Here is a 17,718-nt window from a genome sequence, read left to right on the forward strand (position 1 = left end):
TTAAACTAAACAATATTGATGAATATTTCAATATTTTCTTTTTTTTATTTGAAGCCAAAATAATAATTTTTTTTTGAATAAATCGATTAGAATCATTAATATTCAATACTGATATCTAACAACAATAACAATTATATTAAATAATCATATATAATCAATACCTACTATTAAAATAAAAACATCTTACATATTAATAAAATTCAAACTCATAATATTAATATTATGTAGCTCAACTTGGTTAAATAAAGTAGTGGGGATATAGGGCAAGTGGTTAAGAAGTGAGTGAAGTGGAGGTTTAATTGTTTGTTGGGATTTCAATTCAAAGAGAAATTTGAGTTTGATAGGCTAATACTGACATTAAACGTGTGAGTGTGTAAGTGGACGACAGTTGTGGCCGGTTTGACTGTTTTGGAACAACCACTTTTTTCACCTTAAAATTAGAGACACCCTTTTTGTTAATTTATGGGATTTTCCATTTGTGTTTTTTGGCCCTTTTTGGGGGTTAATAAATTAAATTAAAGGAATGATTATACTTTGTTTTTAGGTTTTGTTTTTTGTGTGGGGAGTTTTGTTCTTTTCTTAGACCAAGATTACATATTTCTGTAGTTCTTTTTAGTAATTATGTTTTTTAAATAAATAATGTGTGGGATTAATTTTAGGATAAATTATATTTTGCCTTTCTAACTATTCTCGTTTTTATAATCAATTTTTTTTATTAATTTACTTTATTAATTTTATGAAATTTGCACTTTGTTGTATATGGTCGTTTTTCAAATGATTTTTCTATTAAAAAAAATATCACATACACTGCACATATGATATTTACCTATACATTGCCCTTAATGATTGCGTGTGTAGTGTATGTGATGCTTTTTCGATAAAAAAATTGATCAAAAAATAGTCATATCTATCAAAATATAAATTTCATAAAATTAAGATTATAAAAATAAATATAATTCGATGACAAAATATAATTCACGAATAGTCATTTCAGAACAAATTGAGAATACATAGAGGGGTTTACCTAAAATATTTCACCCATAAACATCTCAACCATAAATGGTTATTGATAATTTTTCATTAAAATTGTGTCCTTCTTCTAATATTTTATACTATGGGAGCTCGTCATGATTTTGGTGTTGGAGGATCTTAGTTGAAATTAAAATTTTAAAAAATGATCTTGTTCATATTATATGTCGTTTCACTAATTATTTATAAAGTACGTGATGATACTTATTTTTCTCACCCCCTAAACAACGATAGACTACGAGTGGGCAATGAGGTCTAACTCAATTGACGAAATTGAAGCTCCATGATCTTAGAGATCATGGATTCGAACCCCTCTAATGTACGTGGGATGCTGTCTACTGTAATAGTAAGTATTGTTGAACAAAATATGATTATTGTAATAATAGTCTTTGTTAGATATTGATGTTGACATGAATAATTATAATTATAATCAATTTATTTTAATTAATAATAGTTCATCGATCTTACTTAAAAAAAAATGATAAACTTCGAATGAGTTGGACTTAATGGTTGAAATTCTGAAAATTACTTTGAAGATCGATTATGATCACAAGAGTGCTTGACAATTTAATTGCAAAATTACTTTTGACTTATAATTGTGATTTCAGCCAAAATTACTCAAATTCTTATAACACAAAGAGAGAGAGAGAGAAATCATACAAAGAGAGCTTCTAAGGTATTATCTGTACTAACATATAAAACAAACGCCCTCCACACTCATAAATAATGGTTAATGATATCGTCGTATTAATTTTTTTGTAAAATCAAAACTGTCCTTCAACTGATAATTAACTTATTTTGTTTTTCAAATTTTATAGTAATTGATAAATTAGTTTATTTTTTTCTTTATATAATGTATCGATTTATATATTTTTTCTTATTTATAATATATTTTAAAGGGTGAAAGATTATTTATTAGATGCACGTAAAGACAGCATGCCACGACGACTAGTAAAATAAAATGAGATCGCGAGTATATGATCAATGACATGTTTAAAGGTAAATTACAATAAACTTTTCTGAAATTTGTTATAGTTATAAATACTTCTCGCAAATTATGCAATTACCAATATTTTTCTTTTATATTTGATGAAATTACGTAATTTTTGGATAGTGGCTTGAAAATGTGTATTTTGCCAATTTTTTAGGTAAAAAATTTAAAAGAAAAAAAGCTAACAAGGTGAAATTGCCTTCTTACCCTTCTAATCCATAAAAAATTAATAAATTAAAAAAATAAGTAAAATTATTTCACAGTTTACAAGAATATTTTGATCAAGACATTATAAAGAAATGGATGAAAATCTAACAAGAACTTACAAAATTGACTAATTGCTAGACGAAAGTTAAAATCAACGGGATATTAGCAATTTTCAAGAAAAAAAATATATTTATAATTAAATCAAATTTTAGAAAAACTTGTTATAATTTTCCTATATTTAATAGTAATTACGGGAATTGGTCTCTCAAATTCCAATTTGTGTTGGCCGTTGATTGGTGTCGGCAACTCTATGGACCACGTGACTTTAATGAACCAAATGAAATAGCCAAGAGGGGGATGGGGCCAATCATATGACGACAACTTTTAAAAGGTCAAGGTCACTATTGTCTTTTGACCAAAAAAGACTAATGTTCTTTCATTTTTATTTCTATTTTATATAGTATATGATATATTTATTCTTTAATTATTTTTAATACTTGGAAGAATCTCAAGATTTAAATTTTTGGTAACTTAAAATCATGACCACTTCACCAATTAATGCAAAATCCAAGTGGTAAAAATTAATATCATAGACTATTTTATTGCGAATCTTTTGACAAAATAAAAAAAAAATTACATTTATTTACTTTAACAGCATAATTTTGGGTTACTTTTCAATCGTTGTGGTAGCTAATGACAATTTTTTTTATAATTATTTTTATTAATATTAATATTAGAGTATGAACTATAAAATTTGAATGTATATTAATATTACTATGTAACAAAGAAAATTTCAAATTAAAGTTAGCAAAAGATAATAATAGAATAATCCAATGATTGAAAATTAAATAATTAAAATTTTTAAAATTCATTTGAGTAGAATAATTTCCTCTCACCTAATTAGAGTTCTTTTTTGTAATTTACAAAAAGGAAAAAACTAAAGAAAGGAAAAGGAGAGTGGTTATGATTGGAAATAATTATTGATACGACTCTAGTCAACAAATATACTGAGGTCATGAGTTTGAATTTCACTGGAATGTGTAAGTATGTATTTTACTTTATATGAATATTTCTCTCGTTTTATATGATTTATTATAATTTATTTATTTTTATTAATTATATTGATGTTTTGATTGAATTGAAGTATTGCTCAGTATTATTTTCAATTTAATTGATTATATTATATACCAAATGCTAAATGACAATTATTTTTTTTATGGATAATTACAGTTAAACAGTTCTTAAATCATTGAGAAAAAATAGTTGACTAACTGAAATGAAAGTGGAGCCACCCCCAGTAATTTAACAGCCTTTTCCCATCCCTCAAATAATTTCAATGTTTCCTCAAATTTCTTATATATAAACTATGCTCCACATATGTCTAAAATTGATGCACAAAAATTTACAATTTTAGCTAAACAATATAGTCCATAAATTCAAGAAAATGATTCTATTTTAGAATTTCAATATTGGAATTATTTAAGATAAGTTATATCAACAAGTCTGAGGATTAGATGTAATTATATAAATATTTATTATTTTTTATAAAATTATAAGTATATCTCTTAGGGATGTCTAATTACATTGAAGCACTGCTATAAAAAGGTAAAAATTTTATAAACTTAAGATAATACAAATAATAATAACAATAAAACATTTGTAAAAGAAGGGTCCCCATTGAAGGACAAATTTCGAAGTATTACTCTTAAAAAATAACATTGCAATTTTGATGGGATCCTTTTGATTAAAAAAGAATATATATATATATATATATATTATTTTTTATGGGGTCCTTTTATTTTTTTTAAAAAACAATGTAATATTACAAATTAAAAATAAAATAGGATGTGATGATTTCGTTATTGTTTCGTCAAGTTCAACTATCATCATATTTTAGTGCGAGACAAAAGTAATGTTATTTTAGTAGTTTTACAAGTCTCGAAGCCTCTTCACACCTAACTCTTTTTATTTATACATTAATTACTACTTATCGTGGTACGTTTTTCGTAAGTATATATAATAAATAATTTTTTATTTTTTAAAAATTAAATAATATTTTTAGTTCTATAATATTAAGTCATTAGTATTTTTGATCCTGTAACATACTTTATTTACATATTTAGTTTTTTTTTTTTACGAATTTGGTCCTAAACATCCCATATTTGATGATTTTTTGGCAAATTTAGTCTTGTATTGACAATTTGGGTCCTAACAACTCATATTTATAGGACAAAAAATAAGCTATTATACTGTGAAGCGGACCAAAATTATTAACAGAAGACTAAATTTATTAAAAAATGACCAAATATGATATATCCGGGACTAAATATGTAAATACAGTAAGTTACAGAACAAAAAATGCTAATGATATAAAGTTATAGGATCAAAAATGAATTTTTGATCTTTTTTAAAATATATTATAAATAAGAATAAAATATATGAATCAATAAATTATATTTCAAGAAAAGAAAAAGAAACAAACAAAACAAATCAATTTAAGGCATCATCAACACAATAAAAGATCTTATATAATAATATTAAAATAATATAACGATATCACTGGCCGTTGTTTGTGAGTGAAGACGATGGTTGTATAGATATATTAAGTGTTTATCCATGTGTTTTGGAGATGAGACGACTAGTCCCATTATCTTGATTTTGGTCTCACCCAACACTCAAGTGTTGTGTTGCTCTTTTGCTTTATTACAGGAATGCCTTAATTTAGGTAGCATGTTGTAGAAAGACCTCAACAACCACCCCTTTGATTCATGGGGCTGACCCTCTACTAATAATTCACATGTTTGAAGTGTTAGTTTGCCTATGTGATTCAGTATGTTTAATTTGTATTTTTTTTTAATGTAAATGCGAATTTTGTGTTGTTTGGTGCGTCTTTCTATAATTATTTTTTAAATTATATTCGATTGAAATCATATTTTGATAAAAAACTATAATTTATAGATTTTAATTCCATCATATCTATTTATCATCTAATTGCTCGTTACATTCATTATTGATCATTGATAAAATGGGTCTACAGATCAGATCAAACTCGGGTTAAATGGAACCTGAATAAAAGTGTACGGATTCTCTTTTTGTATTTTTTGGTTTGGGCATTTAATCCAATTTTCGATATTCTAGGGGTATTCTTGTCTTTACATTTGAATATTCTTGGCAATAAAGTATCATATTTAATTATGATCAAATTAATATCATACTTAAAAATAAATAATTATATTAAATAGTCATTGATCATGTCCGCACAACGGTTGTTGGTCATGATTTTTACAAGTGTGGCTAAGACATTTATTATAGCTAAAAGTCTTGACAAAAATATTTGCTATAACCCATGTTATGGTAAAAGATAGTTTTAATGATTAAGCTAAGTTTTACATCGATTTTTATTTAATTATAATTAATAATAATTATTTACCACGATTTTAATTCATAACTAATAAAATTATAGGCAATAGTAGATTTTCCTCTAATTCCTGAAGATCAATAATTTAGAGCAATATGAATGTCTAATAAATTAATCCCTATCGTCGTATCTGAATTTAATATCGTATTTTATAATTAATTTGGACCCAAATGAACCTAGTATTTCCGAAGAAAATTCTAAAAATTTAGAACAACATAACACCACGCGGATAATTAGGAAAAAATAAACTTGTCATAATTTCCCCTTTTTTTTATACTTAGATTGCAAGATAACTACAATTATGATGAAGTAAATTATAAATTACATGCTTTTTCCGAAAATTCCTTATTTTTAAAAGATCTAGGGACAAAATCCTGGTCCAAAAGAGGTGGTCGTGTGATATTTTTCTTGACAGACATTATGGGTTTTTCAAAGTTGAATAATTTCAAGAATGATTGTAAGAATTGTTGGTGGGATGGGGCTAGGCCTAGAGGCTTCATTCCCCCTTTTGGATTATCTTCAAATGGTAGAAAACTCACCTTTCATTTTGTGAGGATTTCTCATGTGTGCCACTCAATTTTGTCTTTGTTAGTGCTTCTGTATCACTGGGACCTAAAATAATAATAATGATAAAATAATTAACTGATAATTTTAATCTGTAAATGATTATCATTTTTGCAAGCATACATTAAAAGAAATATTATTTTTGGTAATGACTAATTTATATGGTTATAAAGTGTTTTTTATTTGACTATAGTACTGATTAACCATAATTTTTAAACCATAATGGTTATAATATAGAGAATAATTTATTTTTTATATTGGAGACACACACTTCAATATTTCTACTTTTGTTTTTTTTTTTTAAAATTATCCATTCTTTGTCGCTTTGCAATTCCTTCTCTTTCTTATTATTATTATTTTTTAAATTGCAATTACGCTACGATCTACTATGAATTAAAACAATTCCATGAAATATATATAAAAACACATTACTATATGATGAGGGGCTTTTTATCCTTGGACAAATATACCCTTCACATTAATTGGGAATCCATTATGGAAGGATTCCAGGATCCCACGTAATACTCAAAGGGAGAGATTTGCGGCTGCCATAACAGTAGATAGCTACGGTTTCGGGCATAAATGGAGCTCCCAGACCCGGATATGGGCTCTTACCAAAATTATCTCTTGAAACATATAAGAACGGCAAATTTACCTTTTGGGAGGTAAGTTTTCACTTGATTCTGAGACGTATACACTTTTCTATCACCGGTTATCTCTGTTCTAGGAACTGACTTGATCGTCGGAGAGCCATAGCCGGGACCGCACCCGGCCGGCTTAACCGTGTTCTTTGTTCTCAGGGATCGTGCATCGGGAGTTGAGGTCGGATCGCGGATCAACCGTTCGATCATCGAGTAAACTCGACCAAATCTTCCTAGGCATTTTCATTTGGCGCCGTCTGTGGGAACGACATATTCTGAGAACATGGAAGGAGAATCAGGGAGGAACATCCTAGGCTTGGATACCACGATAGGAACCGCCGAACCCATAGTTCAACTCACGAAAACTGAATTACAGCAATTGATGGAAGAAGCGGGAAGAAAGGCCATTGTCGCGTATGAACGAAGGATCGCTGCTCCGGCTGAAGGAGAAGGAGCAAGGAGAAGGCTATTTGGAGAAAGGGAACAAGATAGAACGTCAGGTGCCCATAGAAGGGACAGAAGCAAGCAGCCGAGACAGCCCTCGGAAGTTGGGTCTAGTAGCCGAGACAGGAGCCACGCGCGGGGACCTGTCATCTCGCGTGCGGAGGTTGATAACGTGTCGAAACAGATAGAGAAATTAGGAAAGCAAATTGACGAACTGAAGAAAAGGGGGGAAATAGTATCCCAGCACAGAAATTCACCGTTTTGTAATCACATCCTGACAGAGACTGTAGCTCCGAACTTCAGAATGCCGGACCTGCCAAGATATGATGGAATGAAAGACCCCGCAGAGCACCTCGCAGCATTTGATATGGTAATGAATCTCTATGGGCAGTCAGGCCCAATAAACGCTAAATTATTCGTCACGACTTTGACAGGAAAAGCCCAGGAGTGGTTCACAAACTTGCCGCCGGGAAGCGTGGAATCCCTCGAGCAGCTCATACAGAAATTCTCCTTCCACTTTGCCAGTAAAAGGAAGCAGAAACGATCGGCGACACATCTGTTCACCATAAGACAGCGAAATGACGAGCCTTTAAAGAACTTCATGGGACGTTTCAATAACGAAACGCTAGAGGTACCAGATCTGCGGATAGATATGATGATCAGCATACTGATCCACGGGTTGAAGAAGGGAGCATTTGCTTCTGCATTAGCTCGGGATCCCCCATCTGATGTGGAACAACTTATGAATCTGGCGCAGAAATATATAGATGAGGAAGAAATGAACGCCATGAAGGATGGCGAGTGGAGGGGCGAGTATGGAAGAGATCGGGGATATGACATTAAGAATGATAAGCGATCGAGGCATGATCGAAACAAAGAGCCCCACTACTCACAGAAGTATAATAAATACACCCCGCTCAACACAACGAGGGCTAAGGCACTACTCATGGTAGAAAGGAAGGATGTGCTCAGATGGCCGAAACCCACAAGAGCAACCCCGGCAAAGAAAAATTCGAGCAAGTATTGTAGATTCCACCGTGAAAGGGGGCATGATACGGAGGAATGTTACCAGCTGAAGGACGAGATCGAGCGGTTAATCCGCCAAGGATACTTCAAAGATTTGATATCCCAAGATTATCAAAGCAGAGGACGACACAGCAGATCCCGAAGCCCATTAAGACGTGAAGAAGGAGTCGCTGCAGGGCAAACTGCCCGGGAGAATGCGCCTGTGAAAGGCATTATACATATGATAGCAGGAGGATCTGAGATGGGACACTCGAGCAGAGCGAAGAAGAAGGCAGAACGGAGAATGAGTACTCTGATGAACCGACAGGTAATGAATATATCCCCAGAGTTAGAAATTAGCTTTGGCGCTCAGGATATAAAAGGAAAGACCGGCGACGGTAACGACCCCATGGTGATTAAGATGGATATAGCCAACTTCACTGTCCATAAAGTCTTGGTTGACAACGGAAGTTCTGCTGATATAATCTTGAAAGAAGTTCTGATCAAAATGGGGTTGGCAGACGCCAAGTTGGAGGCAGTGAGCTCGCCATTGGTGGGCTTCGGTGGCAGTGAAGTGGATTCGTTGGGGACAATCGAACTACCTGTTTCCCTTGGAGACGAACCCAAAAGAAGGACTCTCAAGGTAAAATTTCTGGTGGTTAACACCCCCTTCGCTTATAATGTCATTTTGGGAAGACCTGGCTTGAACATTTTCAGGGCTATCGTATCCACATACCATTTAAAAATGAAATTCCCTACACATGCCGGAGTTGGAGAGGTCGCATGCGATCAAGGGGAAGCCAAGAGGTGCTACAACCTCTCCTTAAGGAAGGATGCGACGGATAGAAAGAGGAAGCTGGATGAGGCTTCCATCATGAATGAGGAGAGAATAGAGTCGATGGATGAACACAAAGAGATCGAGTTGGTACAAGGCGACCCATCCAAAACAACGAAGATTGGGGCTAGCATGGAAAAGAGCCTCGAGCTAATGATGATCGCCTTCTTGCGTCGTAATGCGGATATGTTTGCCTGGAGTGCCTCCGATTTTAAAGGTATCAATCCGGAAATCATTGTCCACCGATTGAATTTAGACCCAAAAGCACAACCCATACAACAGAGAAAAAGAGCATTCGGATCCGAGAAAAATGCAATCATTAAAGAGGAGGTGGATAAGCTGCTGAAAGCAGGATACGTCTCTGAGGTCCAGTATACAGATTGGTTGTCGAACGTAGTAGTGGTGCCAAAGGCTGCCGGGAAATGGAGGATGTGCACCGATTTTACAGACCTGAACAGAGCGTGCCCCAAAGACCCATTCCCATTGCCCAGGATCGACCAGTTGGTAGACGCGACCGCTGGGTACGAGTTATTTTCGATGATGGATGCCTACCAGGGTTACCATCAGATCCGCATGGCTAAGGAGGACCGCACAAAAACGTCCTTCGTGACCGAACAAGGTGTATTTTGTTATAATGTAATGCCGTTCGGTCTGAAAAATGCAGGTGCAACATATCAAAGGCTCGTTAACAGAATGTTCAGAGAACAGATCGGAAAAACAATGGAGGTCTACGTCGATGATATGTTAGTTAAAAGCCAGCACTCGGAGAAACACTTGCACGACCTTGAAGCAAGCTTTGCCGTCATGCGATCGTACGGGATGAAGCTCAATCCAACAAAATGCACGTTCGGGGTCGGAGGGGGCAAGTTCTTGGGATACATGGTCAGCAGCCGAGGGATAGAAGCCAATCCAGAGAAAATCAAAGCAATCCTCGAGCTAAAATCACCAGCTTCGATAAAAGACGTACAGAAGTTAACGGAAATCGGCGAGGAAACCCATCGGATCGCAAGTTACGACCCTGCGGCGAACAACCAAGCACGTGTGTTCGACCTAACGGTGATTGAAGAAAGGAGGGATGCCGCCCTAGCTAAAATACTCCACCACAAAGGCCTAATGATGAGGAGGTACAACAAAAAACTTCGACCCAGGGAACTCCAAGTGGGGGATCTGGTCCTTAAAAAAGCTGAAGTCTCTAAAAACGTGGGGAAGCTGGACCCTGAATGGGAGGGCCCCTTTAAGGTGGTCGAAATACGAAGGAAGGGCGCTTACCTACTGCAAGATTCACAAGGACGCCTCCTCAAGCGACCATGGAACATACGAAATTTGAGAAAATTCTACGCATAATCCAGCCTGAGAAAGGCTGCCACTAGTGCGATCGTAAATGCCTGGGAAAGGCCAAATAATGTATGAAGTTTAGTGCGATCATAGATACCTGGGAAAGGCCAAATAATGTATGAAGTGTAGTTAAAGTACTTCCATTAGCCTGGAAAAGGCTCATTAAACCATAAATAAATATGATCGCATTTTTCCTATATAGACCTGAGAAAGGGGCTACCAATCAAATGCGACAATGTTAAACCTGAAAAAGGTATTATAAGAACGATCATGTCAACAAGAACGATCATGTCAACAAAAGCAGTTAAAAGTGATAAGAGCACTGGTCTAATGTTCTAGCTGATGGGGCTTAGAACCAGGAATTATACAAAAAAAAAAAAAAGAACTTGGATCAAATTGTTCAGAACATAAAGCTACATGTTCTCAATAATATCTAAAAGTGAAGCAAATTCATCCTCTTTGGGCGAAGCTGCAGGGTCCTCGGGGAATGGGCGCAAGTCACCATCAAGGCTAGGGTCGAGCTTGGTGAGATCAAAACCAGGTACAAAGCCTTTCAATGTTGAAACTTGAGCCTTGCATCTATCAAAACCTTGTACCAGGTAGTCTGCAGCCCTAATCTCTAAAGCAGTATCAAAAGACGGAGCTCGGATAAAATCACGAGCACCGGAAAGTCGAGCCTCCCGAATACGAGCAGAGAACTCGTCAGAACTTAAGAACTCGGCTCGACCATCAGTCTTCCCTGCTGCTCGCCCAGCCGCAAAGCCAGCCTCTCTCCCCGACTCAGCAGCCTTAGACACCTCAGCGGCCATCTTTTCCTCCAACTCCTTGTTAAGGGCCTCCAACTCCTTGTTGCGAGCCTCCAGGACTGCACGTTGGGTTTCCAAATTTTCTGCTCGAGCGGTGGCTTCCTCGACCTTGAGGCGCATCTCACCACTGGAACGTTCAGCCAGCAGTTGATTCCTTCGAAACCCGGCAAACTTCAAAGAAAGCCCCCGAACAAGATTGGAAGCCTGGACACGATCGAGTTAGGAAAGCGTCTAACAGGGGGGCAGAAAAAGAATACCTTTTTAGCCATCATTCAGAGGGTATTTACCTGAATCAGTGAGTGCGCGGCATGTTCTTCCAGTCGAGTAAAAGGGCTCTGGATCAAGGCCGCCTGATCGCGTGGTAAACACGAAGCGTTAAAAAGCTCCCATGATACCTGCCCAGAATGTGAACCGAGAACAGTGCTGTTGGGAGAGACATTCCAATTTGGAACAAATCTTTCTTCGACCGGAGGAGGCATAAGGTGATTCGGAGCACGGAGATCCTCGCGAGCTTTCTTCCAGCAGTCAGAAATATCATTAAACATTTCCATACCTCTGCGATCATCAAGGGCGGTAGACGCGGAGTGACCCAGAGCCAGGGATTGCGACCGGCTCCTCGTATTGGGACCCATCGGGCTCTTACCTCGCCTCCGCCTCCGGGGCAACAGGCCGCCCGAATCAGACTCTCCAGTATGGGATCGATCAGGCGAAACAGGAGCAGGTGGATTCATCGGACGGATATGAGAGCGAGTATCCTCACTCCCAATGTCGATGGGGGGACTACGGGGCTGGTTCCCTTGAGGGACTGCCGAACTGTCACCGAGATGAGGTGAAGTCGCTGATGAAGGCACGGGCGCGGTCTCCCCGGCTGACGGTCGCACCCGATTGGATCGAATCCGCTGGGCAAGGCGTGATTGACCTACCATGTCGTCTGAAAAGAAATGCAATGGGATGAGAACACATTGGATTCGAGTATAATAGAAGGAAATAAAATTATATCGACCAATCACCTAAGGAGCCCTCGACAGGGATAGGAGCAGGAGAAAGTTGTGCGAGCTTGAAAACTTCTTCTATCAGAAGCATCTTGGGGTCATACCGATAGGATGAAAGGCTCCTAATTTGATCACCTTCTAACCCCCCACCCTCGACCACGGGTCTCGGTTTTTCTAAAACCCATTCACAACAGAAAGGCCATCCCCGACCCGGGGGAGGACGAACAAAGATGAATCGTTTCTTCCATGGACCTACATTCGAAGTTAAAGGAGCCAGATACCTGCACTCCTTACGGGCGGACAAGTAATAAAAACCATTATCCGCCGACCTCGCAGAGGTAGTAAACGAGTACAAAGACCAGAAATTATCAAAACTGGGCTCATATCGGTAGACCCTCATTAGAATGACGAAAATAATGATGTGGCGGATCGAATTAGGCGAGAGTTGCATAGGGCACAATTCAAGGCGCCTGAGAATTTGTGAAACATACGGAGCGAGGGGTAATCTCAAACCCGCGTCAAAGTGATTCAAGGAAAATGAACAAAACCCCCGAGGTGGGCGATGCATGCGATCAGCAGAACTAGGAATCAAAACTTCGTAGCTAGGAGGAATAAAATATTTTTCTCTTATGGTATCGACCCGAAGCCTCACAGTACTAACTATGTGTTCCCACGGCCTATCGCCGGAATCAGAATCAGGAACACTGTCGGAATCCGATTCTATTCGCCCACCAAGACGTAATCTAGACCGAGACATAGCCCTAGATGGACCTTCCTGGTGCATACTGACCGCACTACTATGGGTGAAAGTAGCAGTTGTGAAGCAAAGTTTGGGATGGCGGAGCGTCGTACCTGGGAATGGAGAGTAAGGCGGGACTCGAACGGCAGGACTGAAAGCGTTGGCTTGGGGAAGACGAAATCAGTTTGAAATATTTTGAAATGCACGGATTATATGGGTTTGGGTATTAAGTAAGGATTGGACGTCTGCAGAAAGAACGCGCCCCCCAATGCAAAGAAAGGCTGCCCACGCGACACGTGGACCTCGATATCCAGGCTATTAAATAGCCTGCAAAAGCATCTGTTGATTTCTGTACACGACTCAGCCGTCGCGTCCAGAACTAAGGGGGCAAATGATGAGGGGCTTTTTATCCTTGGACAAATATACCCTTCACATTAATTGGGAATCCATTATGGAAGGATTCCAGGATCCCACGTAATACTCAAAGGGAGAGATTTGCGGCTGCCATAACAGTAGATAGCTACGGTTTCGGGCATAAATGGAGCTCCCAGACCCGGATATGGGCTCTTACCAAAATTATCTCTTGAAACATATAAGAACGGCAAATTTACCTTTTGGGAGGTAAGTTTTCACTTGATTCTGAGACGTATACACTTTTCTATCACCGGTTATCTCTGTTCTAGGAACTGACTTAATCGTCGGAGAGCCATAGCCGGGACCGCACCCGGCCGGCTTAACCGTGTTCTTTGTTCTCAGGGATCGTGCATCGGGAGTTGAGGTCGGATCGCGGATCAACCGTTCGATCATCGAGTAAACTCGACCAAATCTTCCTAGGCATTTTCACTATATATAAAAAAATATTATATTTCTTTATTGCTTACAAAAAGAATAAAATAATCAACGATTTGATTTATAAGTTTGTAAGTTTCAAGTACTTAATCTTCTTAGCGAGACGTCTCTTACAAAACAAACTTATGAGGTTCCAGCAACGCGAATAATATATACCCCGCGTAATGAGATATCAATCGCGTTACGAACTACATCATCTAATGCAATAGGTGGGAAAAATGTCAAATGACTGCCCCAAACCCCTCAACTAGAGAGCAGATCATATTGTCATGCTTCTCATAACACGAATAATACTTCATATCAATATATTGAATGCGGAAGGCAATTAAAGCATCCAATTAGGGTTGCAAATTAATTAAAAAGGGAGGGAGGGTGGGTGGGTGGGGTATAGCATAGGTAGCTCTATCCTAGCTAGGTATTAATTCTTCATTATCCATATGCATTTACCTCATCCCTTCCCACACTGTGCATGGCAAATCGGGTCGAATGAAGTGGGTTTGGGTTTAATTTGTTGGATATAAATTATAATATGGGGTTTTACAGACCCGCCCAAGCTCAGAACGATAGATTACAGGGTCTTATTCAAAACCTGCTCTGGATTACCCATATTTAATTTATTTTAAATACTTGATTTTTATTTAAATAATTTATCTTTAAAAAATAGTAGTTTTAACTTAATAATAGCTTAGTAGATATTATTAAATAGTAATTTCAATTTTTAATAAATTAATTAATTGAAGAAAACAAAATTGAAATTTTGACTTATGGGGTAGACTCGTGAAGCCTGGAATTGTGATGGGTTTAGCGCGGGACAGGTTTAATTCTGATCCAATTATTTTGGGGTTGGGTCTAAAACCAAGTCAAGACAAGTTTAGTCTCTAATTAAAATTAAACGGCACCGGTCCTGAATCCAACCAGGTTGCCAACTTCAATTCTTACACATCTAACATATATATATATATATATATATTGTTTAAAATAATAATGATAAATTATTATTAATTGAAATAAATTAATTAATTATAATTATTTTTTATAATATTAATATCTAACAAAGACCATTACAATAAGGAATAATTACACTTTCTTCTCCAAAAGTTTGGTGTAATTAGACCTCCTATGGTTTGAGAAATTACATCTAACACCTCTGGGGTTTACTTCTATTTAACAAATAAGTCATCTTTTAGTCAAAATTAACTAATTTGTTGATATTAACAAAAAAAAATTGAATGAAAATTAATATTTACCTTCGAATGACTTATTACTAACTTATTGCAGGCCAAATATTTTTTTTACGAACTAAACTAACTTTATAGTGGGGAAGATATACCTCCTCACATGCATTAATTTAAACACGTATGAGGATAATTAGTCATAACAAGATTTATTTAGCTTGTAATAAGACAATCAGGGAAAAAATATAAATTTTTCTTCTGTTTTTTTTTTTTTTTTTTGGTTAATATCCGCAAACCTCAAGACTGCTGTAGATGTAATTTCTCAAACGACAGGAGGTCTACGTATAATTACACCAAACCTCAAGCGAGAGAAGTGTAATTATCCCTTACAACGATTATATCCTAATTAATAATATCAAATTTAAAATATAATTTTTTCGACATATGACATGTACCAAGTTTTTAAAAATAAAATTAATGACGTAATCCGCGGGTGATGTAACTGAATGACATTATCACATATAGTCCATAGACCAAGTCAAAGTCAAATCTTTATAATTTTACTATATGTACGAAATATTAAAATGGGTGCTGCATAATGACAGGCATAATTAGGTGGTAATTAATTCCTTTATTTTGACTCAATAGTAAGTCTCATAAACTTATTCTTAATAGTCATATTCAGATTATCACTTCCGACAATCAGCAAACCAACAAATTAATATTAATGACAATTTTTTTTTAAAAAAAAAACAACGACGTATCGTTGAGTCGTTTGGAGAATTTTAATAAATGGGCAAAGGAAAAAAATATTATCATTTAATAATAAATAATATATAATTTTATCACTAGAGTTTATATGATTAATTTTATCAAATCTTGATGAACTGCTAATTAATTAAGAACAAAAATTACTTACAATAAAAATATTATTAAATTTATCTTCAATTCGATATGTATAAGTAATATATTTGTTTATTAAAATAATACAAGATACAATATTGATGTACAATAAAAAATAGAAAAAAATGCAATTTTAGTCCTATAATTTTGAAAGGGACAATTTTGGTTCTTTACGAATTAATTTTTGTAAATTAATCTTATAATAAAAAATTTATGATTTGAGAATTCTTTCTGTCCAAATTACATGTGGTTTGCATATGACCTAATTAAATAGAGCACTCATTTTTTCCTTTTAAATTACAAGATCAAATGGCGTAATTTGATTTCAACAATACTAAAATCATCACCAATACCATACTTACACCACTAAAATTAAATTTTTTTCCATAAAAAATTCGAACAAATCTATTTTACATATAAATCAAGTACTATTCCTGGCAAGTCTTCCAGTGCCTCTCATTCCACCTCGACCCACATTTATAGCAGAACTCAAATTTACATCTGCAACAACGTTAAAACCTTAGATTCAGACAAAGCAAAGGATATTAAATATCTCTATTCTAAAAGAATTTGATATCTTTCAATATTTTTAAATTTAAAATTATTCAAATAAATTCAAATATAAGGTATGGATCAGGTTTATACGTATTATGTAGGAATCAAACATACCTGCAAGTAATGTGTATACAGCCTTCAGTTTTGTCCACAAACACCTTACAATTAGGACACTCCTTCCACTTATTCTTTCTCGCCAGCAACCTCAGCTTTTCCTTATCCTTTCTCTTTCGATTCAACTTCCCAAACTCTTCACAATCAAAACCCTGATGCCAACGAACCCTACACTGCGCACAGAACAATCTCCGGCAGCTCGGACACTCCGATTCCTTCACCACAACCCCTTCCTCCCCATCGTTCACCAGCATCTCCGAGCAGTCCTCGTAAGGGCAATGAATCTTCTGGGAATCAAGAATCATCGAAGCAGTGATCGCCTCCTCCCACCGGGCAATCACATCGGTCGGCATCATACGCCTTAACGAGCCGGTAGGCTGTATGACGTTGTTGCAATCCTCGGCAGGGCAAGAAACGACGGCGATGTTCTGTTGGAGCTTGTACTCGACGTGTTTGGCCATGCAGATGGAGCAGAAGGAGTGAGGGCAGCCCTCAAGTTGGACCATGTCGGATTTTTGTTTCTCTTCTGTGCAGATTCTGCAGACTGGTGTAGATGTCAAATCATGTCTTGACGAGGAGGATTGGTCAGGAGTAGTTGACAGGTTCAAGGAGGCCTCGAGGGCTTCTTGGAACTGAAGTTCTTCGGCATATGTGTCGTCCGAGAGTGGGAAAACATCCTCAAATCCGTCAATCAGTGCTGATATGATCATATCCATATATAGTTACTTAGAATATCAGAGGTTTGTGCAACTAACTTTTGTTGAAAGGTTTAGATTGGCGGGAGGTATTTATAGGGATTTGGTCGTTTGGTGTACTGCAGAGAAGTTCAACGTGTCTATGAGTACGTAAGTGGGCTTGCATATGCACTTGATCAGCACACAACTTAGATGAGGCTATGAATGAGTCGTTATTCTTCTGTGTCCCAACCCCACCCCCCCCCCCCCCCACACACACACACACTATAAAATCTTTTTTATTGTATTTGTGAACTATCATATTCTTGCATTCAATACCATTCTTTTTTCACTCAAATTGATTGGTTTGAATGGAACTAACCACATGACAGAGTGTAACTGGGTGCAGTGTATAAAAAAAATAAAAAATTAAGTGATTAAT

The 17,718-nt window shown here is 36.2% G+C and overlaps 2 protein-coding genes across 2 annotated transcripts; one reads left to right on the plus strand and one right to left on the minus strand.

Moving 5' to 3' along the window:
* The first annotated feature begins 7,133 nt into the window (after positions 1–7,133).
* LOC148789497 (uncharacterized) lies at positions 7,134–10,478 on the plus strand. The gene has a single exon (XM_088883232.1). The coding sequence runs from the start codon at positions 7,134–7,136 to the stop codon at positions 10,476–10,478; it is 3,345 nt and encodes a 1,114-aa protein (XP_088739358.1).
* A 5,752-nt stretch (positions 10,479–16,230) lies between these two features.
* LOC105166854 (E3 ubiquitin-protein ligase RSL1-like) lies at positions 16,231–17,380 on the minus strand. Its single transcript, XM_011086353.3, has 2 exons — positions 16,603–17,380; positions 16,231–16,434 (listed from the first exon to the last, which is right to left on the minus strand). Exons 1-2 carry the CDS (start codon positions 17,316–17,318, stop codon positions 16,362–16,364), a joined length of 789 nt encoding a protein of 262 aa, XP_011084655.1. The 5' UTR covers positions 17,319–17,380; the 3' UTR covers positions 16,231–16,361.
* Between the last annotated feature and the right edge of the window lie 338 nt (positions 17,381–17,718).

The sequence above is a fragment of the Sesamum indicum genome, linkage group LG1 (genome assembly GCF_026168435.1).
Source record: "Sesamum indicum cultivar Baizhima isolate 11 linkage group LG1, ASM2616843v1, whole genome shotgun sequence".
Taxonomy (NCBI): Eukaryota; Viridiplantae; Streptophyta; class Magnoliopsida; order Lamiales; family Pedaliaceae; genus Sesamum; species Sesamum indicum.